Below are 17,712 nucleotides of genomic sequence, written 5' to 3' on the forward strand. Positions count from 1 at the left end.
GGCTCCGTGGCCAAAAAAAACCCGAAACCATTTTTCAGGAACAATTTCTCTGCCCTTCTGCTATGTGACACCCTATACAGAGCAGACAAGCAAGTGCTAGGATTGCATTAATCAAATTTTACACAAATCAGCTGAATGATACATTCTGATCTCCCAGTAGATGCTCACTAAGAGAGCAGAGTTCACAAAACCTAACAGAAACAGCAAACAACCCATTCAGCTGAAGGCAAAGAGAAACAGTAGAATAGGAAATAAAGATTCTGCAATCCAAATGATTCCTCCTGAGTAGGGCATAGAGCCAAGCAATAGGGTATCAAATTTTCACAGAAATGGCATAGCAGAAGCCTGGGTTTACAGCTGTAGCAGGATTCTAGAAACAAAAGGAAAGAGAAAAACAAAGCAAAGCAAACCAAAATATGCTCCAACAGAGCAGATGAGGTATCGAAAATTAAAGAGCTTGACTGTAAGACAGAAAAGTCAGAAGAGCAGACTGCTTAAAAAGAGAAAGAAAGTAAGAGGGGATGGGATAATCACATGAGGTTAAAAGACAATCAGCAACATTCCTAGTCTGTGTTAAGAATGAAAGAGGTTGGCATAAGCAGCGGTTGACAGAGGAAGAATAGTGTTATTTTTTTTTTAAACAAATAAAACAGAGTAGATTGTTGTGGAGAGCTGGACAGCTGGAAATTGAATTAAGCAGAAATAGCGGCAAGATGACAATGGTTTGTTACTAGTGAATATTCACATTCAGGAAGGAAGCACGCAAAATTAAGATGTGAATTAACTTGAAGTGAAGGAACTATGTTTAGTGACAGAAATTTCTCCAAGAAGCTGTTGCAGCCTAAGAGAATCACAATCAGCTGTGTCGTGGTTTTGTCCCAAACCAGGACAGCTAACAGAAAGCAGCTGAGGTAGAAAAAGGCAATATAAATGGCTGCAGAAAGAATCCAATTAACCATAAAGAAAAAAAAGAGTATTTTAAAAGTAGAAGTAATAAATAGAAACCTTGCTAAAGTTTTCCACAAATAAGACTAAAAGAAGCTGTCCATAATAGGCCAGTTGGTTTGAAAATAGGAGCTACTTACAGAAAAAGGGCATTTCAAACATTTTTCCAGCCTTCCAAGACATTTTAGATATGCAAAAAAGGGAAAGACATCATGAAACCAAGTTGATTCCCCTATATCATGTAAGTTTTTTTTTTAAAAGAAGAGAAAAGAACAAATGGAAAGAATGAATGTTTCAATGGGTCCACAGTAAACAGAAGTAAGAACATTCTTTATGAAATCCATCTGTGAAATCCAGATCTTTATGAAGTGACCAAGACTGAGCTGAAACAGCCTGAAAACATAGGTTATACTTACAATATATTTTACAGTATGCTTACAATAGGAAAGTAGAGTTGTAGAAAGTCACAAATACAAATAACTTATGAAATTTTTCTCTACTTCATTAAATTTTGAGTCCGAAGTTATACAAAGCAATAGTACACCTGTGATTACTCAAGTCTTTGAGACTGTGCTATCTTCTAAATGGTCTTTTACTACAATTCTTGACAATAATTCTACTGTTTAGACTGCTGCTCTGGATAATTCAAACAGATTGCCTGAATGGCATCACTGTCTCACTACACACCTTTTTTTTTTTTATAAACTCTTTAATGAGTAAAGGTTGGACCAGATGATCTTTCAAGGTCCCTTCCAACCTAGGTTATTCTGCTATTCTATGATTACTGTAACATGAGGACTGAAACATGACCAAACAAAGAGACATTTCTGTCATATTTAAAAGGCAATTAGAGCCTTTAATGAAATCTATGTTATTTCTCATCACCATGATCACAAAAAACCCACTACCACTGGAAGTTAATGATAAAGTGCTTCAGTCCTCACAATATCTCAAGTATGGATTAAAAGACCCATCTTCCCAAATGGCAACATCATGCTGCAATACATCAGTAAGGTCAAGAGAACTCCGTAGTTCTACCAGCTTGTGTAGTTGCACACATTGATTCTTTTAATTCCCCTCCTGACTCTTCCTCCTGGCCAAAAAAAAAAAAAAAAAAAAAAGCTATTTGACATTAGCACAAAAATGTTTTATTAGGCTGCATCAGTTTCTAGGTAGAAAACAAACAAACCTCACCTTTTGTTGAAAATTATATTGCTTTACACAATCTGCTATGAACACAGATCAATACTTCAAGTTGTTGACACACCCAAAGGCAAGCTTACGTAATTTTGAGGGGGGAAGGGGCACATGAGACACGACAAGAAGAGTTTTTCTAAAATTTAAATTAAAAAAAAAAAAGAATTTATTTGGGAGTCCAACTGAATAAAATATGAATACTTCATGGCTCTATCATTGAACACACACACACACACACAGTGGTCTATCAGTTTAGAATCTTTCAAATGCCACAGTAAAAGACATTCTGTTCTCCAATTACTGACAAATATCAAAGTATCCCTCCAGGTCTTTTCCAAATTTATATTCTCCATACTTGAGCACAAGTTTTGTTTGCTTCCCAACTACCTGCCATTACAGAATCAACATTGGATAAACAACCAGCATTCCCTCAGGAAGATGGTACAGCTGAAGGATGGTTTGTGTGTATTTGTATGCTAAATTTATGTAGGCTAAACGTATGAAAACTATTCTTAAAAGAAACTGTGATACCTGAACACAAAAATAAAACAGAACACAAATTATTCCACAACTTTTACAGAAGTACTCTACGTAGCTTTTGTTGTTTTCCTTTTAAGTAAATTTAACAGATTTCAGCTGCCAAAAATCTTATCAGATAGTGTTTTAGACGATTTTAGATATGCCCAGACACTTGAATAGCCAAGATTTTTTAGGAACCTGTCATTAATGCAGGTGAACAAACATAATGACTGGAGGTTGAAAGTTTTTGTTTATTTAAGCTTTCAATTTTCACCTCAATCAGGAAAAGCATACTTTGTGCAAATGCTTTGAATGCTTTGTGTAAATGCTTCCCTTGCTTCTAGCAAGAGAATATTCTTTTAACAGTTCTGTTCTCTTCCAAGTCATTGATCCAGTCACAAAAAACTGCTCTTGCCATTACTACTGTGTTCCACAAAGTGTGACAAGAGGCAGCGATTTAAGAAAACTGACACAGCAGGGGCTGATATCATATTATCCATGAAAAGCATTTACTAGTTATTTCATCCAGCAAGAAGCTGTTTATGTTGCAGCTTCCCTTCAAGCTGAGCCTGTGCTCTGAAGACATGCCTGAGAAGACAATACGGAAGGACAATTAGATGCTTAAAGCAATTTTCCAATAGCCATCTAGATTTAGGGGATAAAATTGCCTAGGAAACTTCACTGTCTGATGCCTATATTGCACAGTATTATAAAGCTATCTCACACCCACGCTGTAAAAATTTCACCTAAATGAAGTTTTCTTCAAAACACTAATATTAGAGAATTTGAGCTGCAATAGGGTTTTAACTCCATCATTCCCTATCACTACCATATTTACTGTGTGCTGCTGAGCTCTAATGAACACAGCAAGAGAGCAGCTGACAGGGTGTGCCAGACTTTTTCTATGAAGTTGTTCCAGCTACACAGTTACTAGAGATTGTTTTAACTTGGACAAACGGGTAGGCTCCTCCCTGATACAAGGCCAACAAAACTTTGCATAGTTTATATTCTCTCAGCCTCCCCACCCTTCATATGTTTTTTCCTTCTTGTTAGGATATGCATAATCAAACTACAAAAACCAAGTTACGTAAAATCTTAATGTAAGTAGGCTGGAGGAAAAACATTGCCTGCTGTAAATGCAGAGCAATTGTTTGTGGTGGCATATATACATGCATGCACGAGACCATGACCTTGTTTTTGTTGCTTCAGCTAGAGATGTTTGTCTATTACACCATCGAGGAAGAACTGGACAGAATTAGTTCAAAATTTCCTCCCTACTGTATTTCATAGGTGACACGCTACTTGATTAGTATACAAGCTCTTGTGGCAGCAGTTTGGATAAACTAGGGGATACAGGCAAATCACAGCAGTAGATCAGGCATCAGTTCTGATCTGTTCTTTTTCTATTTAATTTGCTTTAAAAAGATTATTTATAGATTAAAATCACAAAAAGAAAATATTTAGAGATCAGGACAGCATTATTCATCTTTTTCTAAAGACAACAATAAAACCTACCTAATGATAGAGAAGCTTGATGTAATATTCTAATCGGCTTAGCAATTCCTTTGTTAAGTACTTCTTACGTGCTGCTCTGCACTGAGAATTATTTGATAGTACAGTCTTCAAAGGTCAGAAGTATGATGAAAACTTAAAGGATTTGAATCCTACAGCTTGTAGCAGTATAAAAGGATAAGATTTTAATCTGATATTTATCTACTAAAAGAGTTTGTAATACACCAGCCACTGGTCAGACAGAAAGAGAACTGACAGAAACGCTTTCTGAAGTGCAACTGCAAGGGAACAATCCAGATGTTTTCTGCCCAGTACGATTCAAGTTCAACAATCCTTAACACAGTGAGTTAGGGTATTATAAATATCATGCACCTTAAAAACTGAGAAAAATTTTCAAATTGAACTCTACCTCAAAGTGAAACTCCGACCAGTTTTAACTATCTTGGTACAGTGAAAATGGTTTGCAACAAAGCTAGCAATTAGAAGATACTCAGACAGGTCTGATGTGCATAATTGCTACACTTAAACTTGAAGGAATAGTTACTGTGAAATATTGTTTATTACACACTTCTAGTTCTGCAATTTTATCACGTATAACATAGCACCAAGCCCTGCCAAAAGTCTCACCTGGACAAAGAACAAACAAACTACTTTCAAAGACAGCACGACATTCAAACATTTTAACCTGGCATTAAACTTGATGCAAGCATCTGCCATGTTCTTGGCAAAACACTGCAGTGAAGTATGCTGCACTCACTGAAGGTAGCTACTGCCAGCTCTTGAGCAACCCAAATAAAGCACTGCAGAGCCACCATCCTCTTCTGAACATGGAGATGGGAAAGGAAGTCTGCAACCTGATTACTTTGTGTAAGCCTTCACAGTAATTTTCAGATGACCCCATGGAAAAGGCTACAAATTCCAACTAAGAATAACTTCATCAAGCTTCCTTTATGATGAATGGGGCAACACAGAGCTTCCAGTGCACAACTTCCAATGTAGAGCTTTGCAACCAACTTGTTTTATGCATAAAAAACTTATTGCATTAATAGAGGCTTCATATTTATGAATATTAAACCTATTCCCTTCTGATTACTGAAAAATTGCATTTGACGAAATAAACACATCCCATCAAGTTTGCTATGGTTTTGTTTTGCTCATGTTTTTTCTTGCCTTTCTTATTTTTCCAATGTGATCTCATTTGTAATTTTGGAAATCTTTCCAAGGAGTCATGTATGCATGAGCTGGAGGGAAAAGCAATTCCAGAAGCTCAATTCTGAATAAAACTGAAGGCATCATTAGTAATACAAGTTCTGTGGACTAACAAATATCATTAAGAGTAAGTGATATTTGGACTTCTAAAACTCATTTTGAGAACCATGAGGTGAAAATATCGGAAATACCTAACAAAGACAAAACATGTTCTGATAAAGAGAAAAGGGGTTTGGTTAAGAACTGTATTCAATATCACAATCACTTATAACTACCTTCATGTACTTATAATATTTCGACAGTTTAGTATGAGCACACTGCATCCAAAACATCAATCAGTGGCAAATTCACTGAGCTGTGATGCAACAGGGAAACTTTTTGAGACAACCCTTGTCTGTGCTGCCAGTTTCCAAGACACAACATGAGATACATCTGAGCACAGCTGGAAACAACTGCTTCCAGTTTCTACAAGCCCTGAGGCTAGCAGATAAGAGTAGAACAAAGTGACATACATATGTATACATTTAATGTATGTTTATTTAGACACTCACAGTACATTACCTGAATGTAACTATGTTAAGAAACAATTAAAAAAAAAAAAAAATCACTGCTCTCTTTTACCCAACTTGTCAGTCCACAGCAGTGAACACAGGTCATTGAGCACACAGCAAGAGGAGCTAGACATTCATTAGCCCTACAGGTACCTGAATGATTAAGCCTTCGTCTTAAAGAAGCCATTACCAAGATAAGACAGTGATGGTTATGAATTTCACCCTTGGTAGAAGTGGAAGGAAGAGAAGCTCGTTTGTTTTTTTTTCCCCCTGTTCTGGCTTATGAAAAAAGGGATTTGCATTTTTGCCATGAAAGACAGTACAAAACTCATGCTATTATTGTTTAACACAAAACACCCAAAAAACCTAGCTAACACCTGAATCCAGAGCACCACACATACATGGTTAGAGGCTCATGGTAGGGAAGACGAGGTCTGAAACATCTCTTGGACTTTTTTTTTTTTTAATTTCTCTTCCAACAGAAAACATCAAGGCTGTAAAGGGCCTTAGCTCACTTCACAGAAAAGCTAATGATAACATTATGCCTATGCATGCATAAACTTCTAATTCCTTATTTTCAGTAAAATTTAAATAACTTTAAAACTTTTAACCAAAAGCTTTTGATGATTTTTTTAGGTAGCTATTTCAAAAGGAGAAATAAAGGCAGAGTAAACGCCAGAGAATTACTCCAAACTCCTATGGTTTAATCAAGGTTAAAAGAAACCCTAGTGAAGACAAAGTAGGGATGCTGAAAAGACCTATTTGCTTCAATCCTATTTCTTTTTGAAAGGATTTTAACTCCACTCAGACTGATTTCTGAAGCAATGTCGATAAGGGGAAAAACATATCCATTCACAAAAGGCCATAATCAAATAAATTTTTTTACTAAATTAATGAAGCAAAGCAAAGAAGAAAATGGAATGAGCCTGTTCTACCCTCCAAACACTGAAAATTTCAAGGCAAAACCATACCTTCTGAAAAGGACACAGTTCTTGACCCTTTTCAATGTTTGCCACAGCCTCCTGACTCGCTTAAAGGCATTCTCACACATGCCCTTAAATTCACTGAAGAGCTTACGTATTTCAGCTTGTTTCCTTGGAAAGCTGCTTCAAGGAATGAAGTATTTCCCCAAATGAGGAAAGCTGATGTTTCCAAGATTGAGCCATGGCTAGAAGGACTAAAACTAAGTATTTGAATGTCTCCTACAAGCTCCACTTATCAACGAAGTATTATACAGAAGTTGTGCTGCACACACCCAGGAAACTGTTTCCCAGATTTTCTAATCTGAAAATACAAACAAAAAAAATGGCAATGTGGAAACAAGATGCAGCTTATATAAAAGGGCATATAAAGGCTGACAACGCTTCTGTTTATTTCCTTATTTTCTGGTGGTAAAACAATTACTGTATGAAGACTGAATAAAAATAGAAGGATTAAGTATGATTACATTTTACACAGGCGTATGCCAACACACTTACATCTAAGCATATCAAAAAGTATCCAGCAATTGAATAGGGAAAAAAAATAATCTGTAGCTTAATCATCAGAAAATAGTAATATTATCGATCTTTTTCCTCTGAAGCTACTCTTAACAAATTAATCTATGTAATAATGTATTTTGAAAAAAATAATCTAGAAATAAACCCAAGTGATCTCTCAGAGCATCTTCTTATCGTAAAGACAAAACCAGTCACCTTTTATGCCACTCTTGACAATTCCACAACTTCTTCCCAAAGGTCTCTGACGACATACTATATAACTTTTCAAAGCTAGCTATATCAGTGACTTGCTATTCTGCTAAGAAAAAAGGTTTTCCTCGTAGCATCTTCATCACTGTACTTTATTTTTTTTACAACTGTGATGTTACTCTTAATGGTTTCCTATGAGCAAAAGTGAACTGCAGTGGTTCATGGTTCTCTTGGTCAGAGATTCTTGCTCACACATTTGCACCAGTTCAGCTGCATGAACACTAGTAAAAAGCTTCAGTGAGCTGCTACAGTCAGCTCACTATATAGACACATGAACATCAGCTGAGGCACTAGGAAGGCAGTAAGAGGCATCATAGTCCATGAAGTCCAGGCATATATGTGAAGAAGCTGCCATTGAACTAGAATCTAACTACATGCGTGTGGAAATCACAGAATGTTACATCAGTTTAATTCTACCCATATTAGCAAATTGTATCAACTTTGACTTAGTCAACACGAATGCAGAATTCACACAAAATCTGTGTAAAGCAGATCTCTGAGCAACTGGAAGCAAAAGTAGCCACTGACTCTGCACAATTAGGTTTTAGATGGATCAGTAGCCAATTAAAGAAAGTCTTCAATATCTCTGTGCTTTGACATTAAAAAAGCCAATAAACAAGGAACAGTACATTTATTTTCTACATTTTCTGCATTGCAGAGTCCTTTCCACTGAATTCTGGAATAGTTTCTCCACTAGCCCTCAAAAAGTTATCAGGTATTTTCTAATTGCATAAACAATTGAACGTTCCATGGAGAGTCTGACATCTAAGTGAGTCAGACTGAAAGTGAATGCCCTATGTCTGACCACGAACACTGAAGAACACTCACTTCCTTAACAGAACATTTAAACAGAGGGGAAATGGCCCTCTTCCCCACCCCCCCCGTATGCAATATTACCTCAATACACCCTATGGGGAAATGATTAGAGCATTCTCCTGGAAAGTCAGTGGAAAATGAAGTTTCCTTTCATTTCATATGTCCTGAGAAGGCACCATGAGAATCCTCTGCACTGTAAACTCCTGAAAATGAGATGTTTCCTTCAACAAGAAAATGCAGAAAATAAGCTGGGAGACTGCCACTTCAGGACAGTAGCAAAACTCAAATGGAAAGTGAGAGCACATTAGGAGAAACCTGAATTCTTCTGATATGAAGTTCCTTCTCGCTACTTTCCAATTTTCAGTTCAGCTACCATGCTGAAACCTCAATTGCACTTAACCTGCCCTTGAACTCCCCATGAAATTATGGCCAATTTCTGGCAGCCACGTCAAGTGACCTTCAAAGAAGCAAGAGATACAGGTCATTCCTGTGTAATACTCTATTCAACGAGCAGCCAGGACGGGAGGAACAACAAATTCATCTTTGGAAAAACAACCTCACAGCACCATTGGCTTTAGGGGCAAAAAACAGAATACAAAGCTTATGTTGGAAGTGTAACTGAGTGGTGTGGTTAGATACCCGCTGAAGGAAGTGTTCTGTAAGAACACAAAGAATATTCACAGAACTGACTAAGCTAATAAGGCAAGCCTCCGTCTCTCTGCATGCTTAGAAATAGAAGCAAAAAAAAAAACCACCCCAAAACCTTCTAGGTTAACTGCAAATAGTTTTCTAAGCTATTTACTGTCTTTTTCAAAAGTCTGTGACATGGTCAATAAGGCTAACAAATAAAGAGGGAAGAAAAACCCAACACACTCTCTCCCTGCACGTACATCTTATTTTTGTATATTATTTCTTTTCTTATGATTTCTTTGCTTCTTATGCTTTTCCAGCACCATTCTTGGTAGATTGTACTTTTGCATAGAAGTCATACAAAAAAACCTCTGAACTGACAATATGTTAATAACACTATTAAACCGTAACCACAGGGGGAAAAAAGTTTCACTCCCAGCTTTAAACAACTTTAGCTTTACTGTCAGATCCCAAGCTTTTTACCAGAGGGACTAGAAAGAGCGGTGCAGCTAAGCTGAGTGTTATGACACACAGGAATTCAGGTTCAAAAGGAACCATCTGGTTCGTTCAGTTCACTGCAACTGCAATAGATTTTTAGTTCTGAAAGGTCAATGTCACATGCATATGTAAAAACTGGAATACTTCCAATGCACTGTAACAAAATAAAAACCTTTTTAAATATTAGAAGTTAGTTAAAAAATGTAATGACAGGGTGTCAAGGGAAATAACACACAGAGAACTGTACACAATCAAGTAGGAGAGATCGCCAGTGTCCTGTGTTTCTGAAGTGACCTTTTAACTATTTTATACTTAATTCAGAATTCTAAATAAGGCTAAGAACTATTTTAAAAATTATGTTTCAATTACGTAAGACAATGATGACAAAATTAAAACTTAGATATGATCCAATAACTGTCACTGGGTCTGCTAGTGTGGAGGAGGTGATAAATATCCACTTTCAGCTCTGAATTTCTTGGTTTTTCTCTGTGTTAAGTCCTCTTCTAACATTAAAAAAAAAAAAAACCAACCAAAAAAACCCCCCAGTTTTCATCTTCTGTTCTGCCTACAGCCACCTCTGTGTTTCCCATCTGTCTACTCCTTTCTTGCTGTTCTTCAGCTGAATAACTCCCAGAAGATCTCTCTTGGCTCTGCTTGCCAGTCTAACTTGGCCAGCCCCATCACGCCAGCAGGCTAGAAGGTTGCAGGTAACCCAGCTGCACAGTTTCCACCAGTCCAGCAAGCGGTCTTCCTCCAGCTTTCTTATCGTAACCTGTCTCCAGTTTCAGATGACAGGCATTAGGTACAACTTTTTGGAGCGTTAATGAGTATTTCCTTCTAACCAATTCAGTATTTAGTATTGTCAAATAAAAAAATCCAGCACGTAACTCAAACACAAATTTTAAGGAAGAATGTTCCTTACTCTTCCATCTTGCTCTGTTCAATATTTGATACTTCTAATGCTTCACTACCCCATCTCTTTGAGGCCTAAGGGTATTCTACCTGATCAGCATCTCTATCCATGCTTACAAAAACACAGACAGAGAAAAATTATGATATAATGTATTTTCAATTCAACACTGAAAGGAAAACATTTAACTCATTACAGCAATTCATGCAATTTGTCAGTTACAAACTGAGCAGTAAATAAAAGTAGCTGTCACAATGGCTATGTTTAACTTTCTGTATCCTATCTTGAATGAAAATACAACTAGGCAGGATATTTTATATCGCCAAATATTTATCCCTTAACAAGTCAGTTTCTGTGTGTATTCTTTCAACTGACAAATTCAGTTGTAAACAGTAAATTATCAAATTCCTTTTAGCAAAGGCCAAACTGTATTAGTCCAAGGAAACTAGGAGCACAAAGATACGTTTACCTAACACATAGCAAACCTGGGGAAAATGGGACAAGAGTCAAAGGCTGATAAAGGTGTTTCCAAGATAGAAATTGGAACACTCAGCATTAAAGCACACATTGCTTGAAATGGAAAGTAGAATCCAGAGGTAGCCACCATTGTGTCTTACTCATTGCATCAAATCACAGAAAAATGGAAGGTCACCAAGTATATTCTGTTATACCAAGACATAGTTAATCTTAGACCATTTGGGGGGGACAGGTAAAATGCCATCCCTGCATTAACTTACCCTTACTAAAGGAAAATGTTTTATTTGTAACACAACTTCTTCCTGCAACTAAAACTGTTATTGCTTTACAGCCATCAGGAACAGCAAACCCCACAGTTTATCATTGCCACAATTTCCTTTAACCACAGTGGCAGAAACAGTTGTTCCCTACTCCTTAGTTTTGTGCCACTGATTATTCCTGACTAAATAACTAATTGCACTTGACCCTACTAAATTGCATCATCTTTCTGATCAGGCTGTTTGGAATTCTAATATTACTCTCAAACACAAACACAGCCAGGCAGTTCTCTCCCTGGTCACTTTGTTGTCTATCAAAATTACCAATCAGACCATCTTGTCATCTATCAAAATTACCAATCAGACCATCTTGTCATCAGTGAGAAACGCTGCTGAAGTCAGGACACCTGATGTTTCTTCCTTGCTTGTAATACGTTATCCTCTTGCAGAAAGACATAAGATGCAGCTAAGATCATTCAATCTCTTAAAATACATGTTGGCTGCTACACATCAACATGGGGGTGGGGGAGATGAAAGAGGGCTTGGTTCCCCAGAACGCAAATTTAAAAAAAAAATAATTAAAAAAATCCATCTACTGAATAGAGTTAGCCTCGTGAACAGGATTGTTCTTTAAAATCAGATGACTTAGAAAAAAATATCTGACTGACACTTGGAAAATTTGACTGTCAAAGGAAGAAGAGTTGAGCTTTGCTTCAAAAGGTTAGTGATTTGAACGTTTCTTTAAAAGATGGGAGACCTAGATTCAGTTTCCTCTGCAACCTGTGAGGATTGAAACCTGCAATCCTTACATCCAAAAAGAGTATCCCAACTACAAGTCTAGGGAACAGCCTCAGGAAATCAATTTTTACATCCTTCCTTGAAGCTCTGTATATAGGGAGGATAAAAAGCAGAACACTCAGCTGGAAATGAGAAGTCTTCTGTTTTGTCTCACTGTCCTCAGTATATGTGTGCATATATACAATCTGTAGCTCGTATTTTAACATAAGCATTTGTATATATGCATACAAATATCATTTCATTCAGTAATTTTCAATAAATGTACATTGTGTGTGCATGTGTGTGATGTCTTACACCAGTAGTAGAGTCACTGCATTCTACATCCTATGCTTTGAAAGTTTTAACACAATGTTTAATGGGGAAGAAAAACCCACCAAAACAGAGTCCATGAAACACTATCTTCTATTTAGTACAAAAATAATTGTGGTCTTCTGAGATTTATAGAGCACTTATTGCTCTTGCATGTGGGTGGCAATGAAGCAGCAACACGTAGTCCAAGGGCAATCAGAAGTGACTTCAGAGCCTTGAGACAGTTGATAGGAAAAAATAAAGCTGTGCTCTAGGTTCCCTTATCTCCTCCCAGTTGCGAGAAGCAGCATTGTAAGAAACAAACAAGCCCAGTTTATTAATATGTGACTCCATGGCCAGTGTCACCGCCACAATTTCAGGTTTTTCAATAATGGGGTAGTCTACAGAGGACCAGGCTTGCTGGCATCAGATCGGATTCACCTTTCTGAAAGGGGCAAGAGGGTCTTTGCTCACAAGCTAGTGTAGCTCATTGACAGAGCTTTAAACTAGGTTGAGGGGGAACAGGGATAGTATCAGGCTTGCCCGTGACAAGCTGTGAGATGACACACCAAAGTTAGATGGGGTACCAGCAAGGGTCCTCAGCCTGTTGTTCTGAGATGTGCTGGCTACGCTGGAGCACACTTGAAATCTTAGAGAGAAGAAAGGGGCTCTTGAGATAATAGGAACCAACAAGGAAACATTGGTGAAGTACCTCAAAGGAATTAAGGGGTGTGCCTCTAAGAAGGTGACATAGCCAACAGCCCAGCTGAAGTGCCTCTGCAGCAATGCATGCAGCATGGGCAACTAACAGGAGGAGCTGAAAGCTACTGTGCTGCTAGAAAGCTATGATCTAGTTGCCATTACTGAAACTTGGGGGAAACAAATCCCATAACTGGAGCATGGTTAGCGATGGCTACAGGCTCTTCAGAAGGGACGGGCAAGGAAGAAGGGGTGAAGGTATTTCCCTCTATGTCAAGAGTAGGGTAGAGTGTGAAGAGCTGTCTCTGAAGAATAACCATGAGCAGATTGAGACCTATGGGTAAGAATAAGAGACTGAGGCAACACTCAAAGGGAGCAACTGATATGCCTAAAAACGTGACTAAATCACCGTAGGATACCAAAGATATTCACGCACACTCGGCTGGTAGACGTAGAAACTAGAAGGGATTTTTGTCTTTCTAGAAAGCTACCTGGAGGAAGGGTAAGAAACAAACCTAGAAGTGTACTGAATGCTTACTTCCAGGCAACTGAATTGCATTTTAAAGTTTGAAAACAGGTATTAAGTACAAGCAAATCAGGATCACAAACTGCTTTCCAACAGCCTTGAGATGTTGTTATCTTGATTAAGGTTAATTTCACCACAATAACCAGAAAGTATCCAAAGCATTAAAAAAAGCCAACCAAAAACCTACAATATCATAGTTAATCTCAAGTTACTGAATCAGTGGGTTTGCTTTATACATGTTAAAAAGCAAGACATTAATTAGACCATTACTTTTATTAGGAAAGATAAAAATATAAAGCAAAACATTGTACAGCTACTGCCTACCCTGTTCCTGCAATCCAGACTCTCACGAGTGCTGGTTTGACCTTGGAGAAACTCAAATTAGTTTCATCTGAACATGTCAGCAACAAATAGATCCTTTCTCCCTGTTCCCCATGGCCTCTCACAAAACATGTCTTTACACATGCTTTTCTTCTTCATTCCAAATATTTCCATCTTCATCCCTCTTAAAGTCATGTGATTGACATGTAGCACCTGTTCTGTTCAATGAACTGAAAATACCCTGGCTGACAGCTGCATATCTAAGTAACCAATGAGCTGGTAACACACAGAGGCAAATATGAAAAGAAGATGCAAGTGTATTTTTTGCTTCAAACAAAAAATTTCAGTGCATTAAAAGGAAATGCATTATGAAGTTCATCCCTCCAAGAAAGAACAAACTCAATAGGCAAAGACTGTTACCAAATATTCTATTTGTTCATACTCTGCAGCTATGCTGTGAGAGAACACCTGTTTGTTTTTTTTTTTAAAACAATGAAGCCACCTGTTCAATTTATTATATGAAATAAGTATTAACAGCCTTGAGCATGTGTCTTCTCAAGATTAAAGATAAAAGCATCATAATTCTCTGGTTACTTTATTAAGAGTCAAGTCACACAGCTCCTCATGGCTACAGATAACATCTAATCAGTTAATCAAAGATAAACCAAAACAGATAACTGCATGTCAAAATCATTAATCTTACCTGACAGGCAGATGTATGTTAAATATTCACCCTGACCCCCAGTAGCTAAGAAAGGAATCTTTTTTTTCGTTCTTCTTTTCACTTGGACGGCTCCCAGCATCCTTTCATCATGTGGGGCAAAAATTTCTTTACTGATTGCAGATTTGGCATTCATTGTAGATCACAGATATAGCAGACTGCTGCTCTCTAAAAATAAAGCCATAAATAAATAAAAATAATATTAGAAACTCGAAAGTTATATGAAAGTCCAGCTAACTTACATGGGCATTATTTGAAGGTCAGAGCTGTTAAAGTTTTTAATGATTCAAAGAATTTAGAAGATAATTTCATGCATTTAGAGGCAGAATTTTCCATGTATGTAAGAGTCTCACTTAAGTTGTTCTCCACGCTTCTTAAATTCTCTGAAACTAGCTTAGCGGATTTTGAGCAGAAGCCATCCAACACTAGCTCTTCAGTTGGATGCAAAATCTTCTCAGAGGGACACCCTGTAACTTCATGCTATATAAAAGCTTCATTAATTCCCTCTCTGGTAACTTGAGGGAAGCTCATCTGTCCTACAGACAGGGAAAGCTCTCCAAGAGCATAGGGAAGGAACATTGTGGTTGAGTTTATCAGTGTCCTCTCTGAGCTTGGTTGTGCTTGCAGACAAGAAGTCACATTTATAGAAGATACAGAAAGCTTCAGACTCAGTAAGACACTTCTTTCAGGAGCACTGCTCTTGGTGACAGTACTTGACTAAGCAGCTCCTGCACTTCTTGCAGCTTTAGCACCTCATCCCCTCAACACCTCTTTAATTATCAACTGGGCAACTCCACAGAAACAGTGAGTGTCAGAGAAGCCACTGGTGCTCACACAGACAAAACCACATCTCCTCTTTTCTGCTAAGCAATTTTGACCCAGGTCAGTTCCTCACTGTGTTTCATAAGAAAACAGCAACCAACTTAGGAGAGACATTTGGGTGGGTGGGGTGAGTGGCAGATGTAGAGAATGAGGAGGGAGAATGGAAGCTGCTTATTCAAGCTTGTCCAGCAGAAGAAAGGTTGATCTGACCACAGCTTACAGAGGCACCTAACTGAAGGAGAGAGAACTCAGTTACAGAGGGTGTATTATCTAGCAGCACTACAGTTATAACTCCATCTAGTTCTGCACTGAAATCTGTTAACAAGTATATAGGTCTCACTGACAGAGACTGACAAATGCCCCTTTTTATTGCTCAAATACAATGACGCTCCAATACATACATGTTAAATGCCACATCTCCATATCATTAAGACTTTTAAGCCCACAGATCTTTGACACCCTTAGCTTTCTTAGTATGGGCAAGATCACCTTCAGGTCTCCACTACTGAAGCCAGAAATTCTGCCTGTGGGATCATTTGATATTTGCCACAATTTAACTATTAAAAAACATAGATAAATTCCAGTCAAATTACATTATGAAGCCAAAAGAGTCATGAATCCATTATCTTTAGTCTGCGTACTATCAGCAGAGTAATTGTCTTAACACTTTCAGTCTCAACATTTTGTAGGCACTTATGACAATCCTTTATCTAAAAAAATCCAAACCAAAATAAAAACAAACAAACAAAAAAAACCTGTATTCATGGAGGTATGAAAGAGCACAAATTAGTCCAAATCAAATTCACCACCTATTTATTTTGGTATGCAAATAGAATCCTTTGTCAAAGTAATCTGTACTAGTATACTTCAGTTAACCATATAAAGATATGCAAACTCTGACAACTCTTAGCATTAAGTTATTTTACATGCACCTTTACAAAAATCAATTGCATTAAAAAAAATGGCGCCAAAGGAAAAATCCAGACCAATTTCAAAGGAAAAAAAGAACATGCAGCTCCTGAAAAGATGTGATTTCATAACTCCTGCCATGTAAGTTATCTACCTTTAACAACAAATAGATCAACTTGAAAAAAGAATAAATTTACCTGCTAGTTACTTAGAAAAGATTGTTTTCACATTCATGTTTATTGTACCACGATTTTCCCCTCCTCTGTGTTATGAAAATATTTGTAGTATATCGTATACCAGCATGCGAGCTGCTGGCAGTTTATGACTAGGGTTTCAGGATGGGTTTTTTTTTTTTTTTGCTTTGGTTTGCGGTTTCGGTTTTTTTGGATTTTTTTTTTTTTGTTTGCTTTATTTTTAAGTTCAAGGCCAGTATCGATGACTACGGGTTTAATAACACAGACCTTCTTTCGGCTGAGATAAAGATTGATAATCTTTGCAAAAATAACTTCAGTCTCAGGCCTTCACATACTTAAAGAATTTTCAATAAATACCCTACTGAGAAAACACACACAAACACTGTCAGATAAAAACATACTCGAGTCACAGTCAATGGAAAAAGTGTTCTCCAGCTTGCAATGATCTGATGCTGTTAATTCTGCAACTGAGATGTTGAATAGATGTTCTCAGACCTTTTTTTGAGGTTCACATACTGCAAAATAAAGCGTGATTTCAAAGACATACTCAGTGATGTAAAGGTTTCCTGGATTAAGTTTTCCCTACCTACAGTTGGTTGTAGTAGTAACTGTTATCGGTTTAGAGCTTCAAAACTTCCACGTATACTTTAAGGATATTACAAGCAATAGATCTCACTGTATATGGCTGTATTTGGTAAGACTGCTGAACAGGAGGCAAGCCAAACAAACAAGAGACACTATTCAAATCCTATTTTATAGATTTCCCAAATAATTTTGCTTCATATATGCACTCCAACTTACAGCATGAAGCTAGAGTGACTGCCACATAGACAATAACCCAAAATAAATGCAAAACCTAGGAGATTTAATTAATGTACTTCTCCATGTATATATACATCTGTGTCTTAAGGCAAGTGCTATTATGCACGTACAACATACAAATCCTTCTTTAAATAAAGCCTAGCTCAACACAATATTCCAAGACAGATTCAAACTCCTGTTTCACTAGAGACACAGAAGACATGACTAGAACAAGCAAATATTGCAGTCTATTGCTGCATACTGTTATTTGCTTTGTGATTAAGCTGGTTGTATAGACATCCACCAGAAGCTGTACACAGACAGATGCTGTAGACACCCAATGTTGTAACTGCAATCTCCAACT

At 37.4% G+C, this 17,712-nt stretch overlaps 1 protein-coding gene across 3 annotated transcripts in view; it reads right to left on the reverse strand.

Annotated features, from left to right (window-relative positions):
• STXBP6 (syntaxin binding protein 6) overlaps nt 1–17,712 on the reverse strand; it is a 116,301-nt gene that overhangs the window by 62,502 nt on the left and 36,087 nt on the right. For 2 of the 3 annotated variants that reach the window (XM_074149513.1, XM_074149512.1), the window contains exon 1: nt 14,605–14,784. In XM_074149513.1, coding sequence (XP_074005614.1) covers nt 14,605–14,758 — 154 coding nt within the window. In that variant the 5' untranslated portion in view covers nt 14,759–14,784. Of the gene's footprint in view, nt 1–14,604; nt 14,791–17,712 lie in introns of those variants that run through there. The other variant, XM_074149511.1, reaches the window with a different exon arrangement.

This window comes from Numenius arquata, chromosome 6 (assembly GCF_964106895.1).
Source record: "Numenius arquata chromosome 6, bNumArq3.hap1.1, whole genome shotgun sequence".
NCBI lineage: Eukaryota > Metazoa > Chordata > Aves > Charadriiformes > Scolopacidae > Numenius > Numenius arquata.